The following is a 6,553-nucleotide window of genomic DNA, read 5'->3' as shown; positions in this document are numbered from 1 at the left end:
GTTTCTCATACGAGCCTCAATGAAACAATAACCAATATATATGACATATCATTTTCTCCCTACATTTTTCCATTGAGTTTCAATGGCATATCAACATATCAAACATATATATATATATATATATATATATATATATATATATATATATATATATTATGTAAACACTGTTCATGAATGAAGACAATGATTTCACTCTCTGATTCTCTACTTGATCTACTGTCTCTACATTTCCATTCTAAATAAAAACTTTGTCGTGGACAAGGACCCCACCAATCCATAGTCGTACTCCACCTCATCCGCACTCTCTGACGGTGGAGCTAAGTCTTCATCGTTGGATGAAAAGTGCAGGGGTGGGTGGAGTGGCCGAAGATAGTGGTGGCAAGGAGGATGGTGGAGTGGTCCAAGATGGTGGTGGTGAGGGAGTTTCCATGGCTGAGGAGGAGGTCGCAGCGGCAACAATTGAGAGAGAGAGAGAGAGAGAGAGAGATGAGATGAGGTTAATTTATAAACTTTTAGGAGAATCTATACCGACCATGCGTAGAAACTGTACCGGCAATGGGCTATCACTGTCGGTTCTTGATGGCATAACTTTTTATGTGTTGGTTGAACTTATGAACTGACAGTGATACTTCCTTATCATTATCAGTTCTTGTTACGAAACGGTACTGATACATTACTGTCGGTTTATTTTTCGAACCCATAGTGATAATCAACTTATCACTACCGTTTCGTAGCTAGAATTGACAGTGAGGTATCAGTGCTGGTTCGTAACAAGATTTGTCAGAGAATTAATTTGTCGCTACCAGTTCATAGTTGGAATCAACAGTGATGTATTAGTGCTGGTTTGTAACAAAAACCGGTAATGATAATTAACTTATCACTACCAAATCGTGATGATTTGACTTTCTATGTGCTGTTTGAGCTTATAAACCGGCAATAAGACACGGATGATCCTTTCTGTAGTTGTGATTATATATGTTTTAAATAACTTTCTACAATAAATGCATAAAAAATAATGATCAATATATGTATACCACATACGTATGAAATGTCCAATCTTATTGGATCTTGTCCCTAGGGTCCGACAGTGACGTGCAGACAGCACCCTAGGCCTCCGCTTCCGGCGGCACAACAAGGATTGGACAAAGGTAAACATCCCTCTTTGGCCGCACGTCCACACCGAATTTCTCAGTCATGTCTACTGCATCGGGCGTGACCCCAGGTGGTAGTTGCCAGTCAAAGTGGTACAGAAGCGTTGCGAGGGCCAGCTCAATGTTCGCATGTGCGAACATTATGCCCGGACACATCCTTCGTCCTCCTCCAAACGGTAAGAATTGGAAGTCCGTGCCTTTGAAATCAACCGTGATTCCTTCAAAACGCTCTGGCTTGAAAACTTCAGCATCATCCCAATACTCTGGGTCCCTACCAATAGCCCAGACATTCATGATCATGAGCATGCCCTTTGGCACATCATATCCAAGGATCTTACAGGATTCCTGACACTCTTTTGGGAAAAGTACGGCTGTTGCAGGGTGTAATCTGAAGGTTTCTTTAATTACAAGCTTTAGGTACTTTAGGTTGATCAAGTCATCCTCAGTTACCCTTGATTTGCATCCCAAGGCATGACGTATCTCTTGTTGTACCTTTTGCATTACTTTTGGATTCCTCATGAGCTCTAATATGGCCCATTGGATGGTTGTCGATGTTGTGCTGCTTCCGGTCCCAAACATGTCCTGCAAGATACCAGCTGCGTTAAGTTGTATAACATTTCATGAGGTCAAATAGAAAATCAATCTCCTTGGTGTTTCCTAAGGTTTGTAATTAGTCCACTTTTTATGACTCCTTCTGTTTGTAAATGAGCTATCTTGAATTCTTGACTATTGCTTTTAATCAGAAAACAGTTGCAATAAATTATAAAACTATTATATCGTGAAAATATTAGCAGTAAATGTATGACCATAGAATTTAACTGCACGTTCTCTAAAGCACCCTACATTTACCAACGGAGGAAGTAGCTAGGTATGTACGTATATAGATATTACCCTATGTTGATTAATTCTATTGTTCATCAGTTTGCTAGAGGTTTAACTATTTCTCAAATGCTTCAAAACAGCTTATTTTCAATCGTCATCTTAGACCCTTGATCAATATCGAACCACTCTTTGCTAATATATATGTATAGGTAGGTTGAGTAGAATTATTGTTTGCTTCATAACAGAAAATATAAAGAGTAGGAGTCAGAGTGATGCCGTTGGTACGCACGAGGATGACAGCTTTGATGGTCGGCAATGGGAGAGCGCAGTCGTGGTCATCGTGTTCCTGCAACCTCAAAAGCACATCCAGCAAGTCGCGCATTTCATTGTCGTCGTCTTCCGCAGCCACGCCAGCCTTCCTCTCCCGGCGCTGGTCGATGGCGCGATCCACCAGCCCGAACAACTTGGTGTTCAACGCCTTGGCTTCCCTCAGCGTGCTGCCTATGGTGCGCAGGAGCCTCGACGACGGGAACAAGTCGGCGGCGCTGAACTCAGCGCCCTTCATCATCGCCTTGGCAAGCGTCGCCATGAACTCCTCCCGCCACCTGAACCGCTCCCCCATGATGGCGCGCAGCACCGTGTCGGACACGAGCCGAGATACCAGCTCGCTGACATTCATCACCTGCCGCTCGCCGGGCGCCGCAGCGCGCGTGTCTGTGGCGATGGCGTGGGCAAGGCGCGCTGCTTCGTCCTCGCGGATGGGGCGGAAGGACCGCACGCGCCTCGCGCTGAGAAGTTGGACTGTGCAGATCCTGCGGAGCCGCCGCCACATGGCGCCGTGCGGCGACAGGACGAGCCCTACCATGTCTCCGATGGTGTCTCTCATGGTCATGGTCATGGTCCGGGTGGCGAAGTTGGCGTCGTGCTCCCTGATAACCTCTCGCGCAGCGTTGGCTGACGAGACGACCACAACGTGTAGCTCTCCCAGCTGGACGTACATAACGGGGGCGTTGCAGCGGCGCGCGAGGACGGCCATGGCGCGGTGCACGAGCCTAGCGTCTTTCATGGTCAGCAGGTGGTGGAGGCTGCCGATGACCGGCAGCCGCCACGGGCCGGGCGGCAACCTTGTCAGTGGTGCAGTAGCTCGAGGAGTCCGGTGACAGTGCAACTCGAGGAGTACAAGGGCAGGGAGGAGGAGCAGCAGCAGGCATAAGCACCAGGGTAATAGCTCCATGGCGATTCTCGATTTCTATGTGTAGTTGTGTACAGTGTATGTATTCAGATTTCAGCTAAGTGGCAAGAGTAGCACAGCTGTATTGTTGCAATTCGGTTCGCGTTCCGGCTAGTTATAAAGGCACCCGTAGTGGCGGTCCGAACCAACCATCACCGGCGGACCCTACCGAGGATAAAGCTTTTGGAGTTTTGGTACCGTTACTTCAGCGTAAACATTTTTTTTGGGTAAAGACTTGTTTCTAGGCGTGCCGGCGTTGGCTCTCTTGTCCACACACGCGCTCCAGCCGCCCGATTCAACTACCCTACACCTGCATCCATCTGTTTCATCCACTCGCTTCTCTCTCTCCCCCTCCCCCCACCTCTCCCTCCCTCCCTCTCACTTTCTATGGGGGCTCCCTAGGCATCACACTGGCATGGAGTTGCTGGATTCGACCACCCTCGTGTTGCGGTGCCGCCTCAGCGCTTTTGGGTGGCTTGGACACCTCTGGGTGACATCGCCATCTCTCCACCTCTACGGGGCGTCGAGCCGCCACCTCCGCCGGCGCGAGCTTAGAGATCGGACCATCCCTCCACCTCCATTGGGTGTGAAGCCGCCATCTTCGTCGATTTTGCTTCACATGGAATGGCGTCGCTTCTCCAGATCTATCGAGCGTGGAGTTGCTGGGTCTGATGGTCTGTGGACATTGCCAAGTAGGGAGGATGCCTAGGGATTGTGCATTGCCACGCGTGGTGCCACTGGCCTCAAGTCTCTTGCTCCCTTCTGGGCTCTGCCGAGTTTGCTTTACATTTTGTACTAAGTTGCCAATACTTTGGATCAACATTGCCTAAGAAAATAGATCAAATTGATCTTCTCAAACAGTTCTACCAATTTACCTATACACTGCTTCAAATTTGCCTAGTAAAATACATCAAACTGCACTTCCATTTTGTTTGCATCTAGCCTAATTGTGCTTATCAGAATCAACTGTTTACATGCAAACCCTCATGTTGATTTCGGTTTTTTTTAATTGTAAACAAGAGCTCTATTGTTTTATCTGAATTTTTTTTTATTTGATTTGCTTTTATGATCTCTGAAATCATGGCAATTTGCTTGCACATTGGTTCTAGCTTGCTTCTGATTCCATTTTGATTTGCTTACTGCTTTTAACAAAAATGCTTATGTAGCTGGGTGAACTGGCTGAACTGGGGAAGAATCTATGTAATTTTCCAACGTTTTATGTTTATTTTGTTACCAAACATTAAAGTGGGATCTGAAAAACAAAGTGCCTGGAGCCCATATGCTAAGCAGCCAAAAACGGAAAGGGAAGTATGCGTTCCGACCAGCTTTTGCCTGAAAAGGGGTTTGCACGCCGAACGAATAAATCCTGCATGCTCAAAATTTAGCAAAGTCCTTTTTTTCTTCATGGGGCGCATGGTAGTAAACTAGAATGACTTTCCTCCTCTCTCTTCCCTGAAACCGCACAAACTTCTTTCTCCGAAAACCTGTGCCACGGCGCCGCTGCCGCTCAAATCCGCCCCGCCGGATGTTCTTCCTTGCAGTTACTTCTTGTTCTATCATTTTTTGTGTCATGAATAGTCAGATTAATTAGGGATGGAGGTGCTTAGGCACCACTATTATAGATCGAGACATTGTCTTAGCGTAGTTTTATCTATGCATCCTTTTGTGTGCCTCCCTTCTTTCTCATCTTTGATTGGCAAAAAATCCGAGGATCAGGGACACATGTTAAGGTAACGACGGCAAAGACTATTGAGTTGGGATCGAAACTCAGAGGTAGAAAAAGACTGCTGGGTTAATAAATAACTCTTGTAGGGGATTTACGATATGACCAACACACTTCATGCATTATTTTGGGAGTGAAATACCTTAATACAGGCGCAAAGCTATGTTTCAACATACACCGAATGATCATTTCGTATGAAAGGGACACAAATTAGGAAGCTTGGAGTACGAAGGAACTATGGTGTGTCAAACCCAAGCTACATGGCACCGTCGTTCCCCTTGACCTATTTTATTATGTTGCTTAAACCCTAGTTTCTGTTCTACAAATGTTTATTTTAAATGTTCTTTAATTATTTCCGTTTGAATTATGAGTTTATTTACATTAAATTACACTACTACAGAAAATATCATCACTGCCGGTTCAAAAACATCATTACTACTAGTTTTTGAACCATTATCACTGCTGGTTCATATAGTGGATTGACAGTAATAACCCAACTATCACTACCGGTTCACATAATTAACCAACAATGATAGTTGGATTATCATTGTCGATCCATTCCAAGAACCGGTAATGATAATCTCCCACCCCTGCCCAATCTAGCTATTGTCAACAACAGTATATTTAGAAAATAGCACATATACATACATAATTCATCATATATGTTTGTACCTCAACACATTTCATTTATAAATCACATATATACATATACAATTAATATGTCATTCACAAATATTCTTGGCTGGTTGGGATAGAGCTTTAACTCTCTTAACTCACAATTTGTTTCAGAAATCTCACGGTTCACTTGAAACATTCATGGAAGAGAAACAAATAAGCAATTCAACTTCTCTTGCTACCTGAAGTTGTCGAACTCGGTAAGTCTCGAGTGCTCATTGAAGGTGCAGCTTTATATGTCGGCTCATAAAACTCGCCTTTTGAACTTATCACTTTATCATTAATGAACCCGATAAGTTGTTCTTGAATGGTGTTGAGGTGATATTGCAGAAGTTTACTTCTATTCAACTTGATTAGCTATCATTAGAAGAATTGATGAAATCAATCCTACAGAACACGTGTAGAAGCTGAGAAGCTCGCATCAATATGTATTTACATACCTTTGAATCATCTTGGAGCACCTTGTCTCCGGTGAATGTGTGCATGAACTCACATACATAGAAGCCACATAAATTGTTGCCTGGCTCTTGCCTGTTACACTAAAAAAAGTTATGAAACATCAGGGGCATGCAACTAGTTATTTAGCATGCAACCAAAAAGTTGGTTCGGATAGTAAAAGTCTTCTGGTATGGACGAAATCGAACACTGTCCATACAATATCGTGTGAATGCCTTGTGCATGATCATAAATAGTATTATTAGACTTAGATTCAATAGAATGGAAGATTACTAGAGCGAATAACGAAATGATCGACTTAACCTATTTAGCAAGTCTATTACCGGTTTAAATAGTATTTGTGGTATCCTTAGTGAGTCAAATACAACGATCTTGCTAATGTTGAGCTGGATGACAAGGAGGATCCAATGATACCTGCACCCGAACCCGACCCAACCCAACTCAGCCCAGCCCACCTAGCCCGCGCCAAACGCGCTCGCACGTGCTCGATACCAC

At 44.4% G+C, this 6,553-nt stretch overlaps 1 protein-coding gene across 1 annotated transcript; it reads right to left on the bottom strand.

Annotated features, from left to right (window-relative positions):
- Nucleotides 1-1,106: 1,106 nt before the first annotated feature.
- Nucleotides 1,107-3,265, bottom strand: LOC133883998 (desmethyl-deoxy-podophyllotoxin synthase-like). Its single transcript, XM_062323407.1, has 2 exons — nucleotides 2,263-3,265; nucleotides 1,107-1,733 (listed from the first exon to the last, which is right to left on the bottom strand). Exons 1-2 carry the CDS (start codon nucleotides 3,205-3,207, stop codon nucleotides 1,107-1,109), a joined length of 1,572 nt encoding a protein of 523 aa, XP_062179391.1. The 5' UTR covers nucleotides 3,208-3,265.
- Between the last annotated feature and the right edge of the window lie 3,288 nt (nucleotides 3,266-6,553).

The sequence above is a fragment of the Phragmites australis genome, chromosome 11 (assembly GCF_958298935.1).
Source record: "Phragmites australis chromosome 11, lpPhrAust1.1, whole genome shotgun sequence".
NCBI lineage: Eukaryota > Viridiplantae > Streptophyta > Magnoliopsida > Poales > Poaceae > Phragmites > Phragmites australis.
This window is presented reverse-complemented; position numbering and strand designations above follow the sequence as displayed.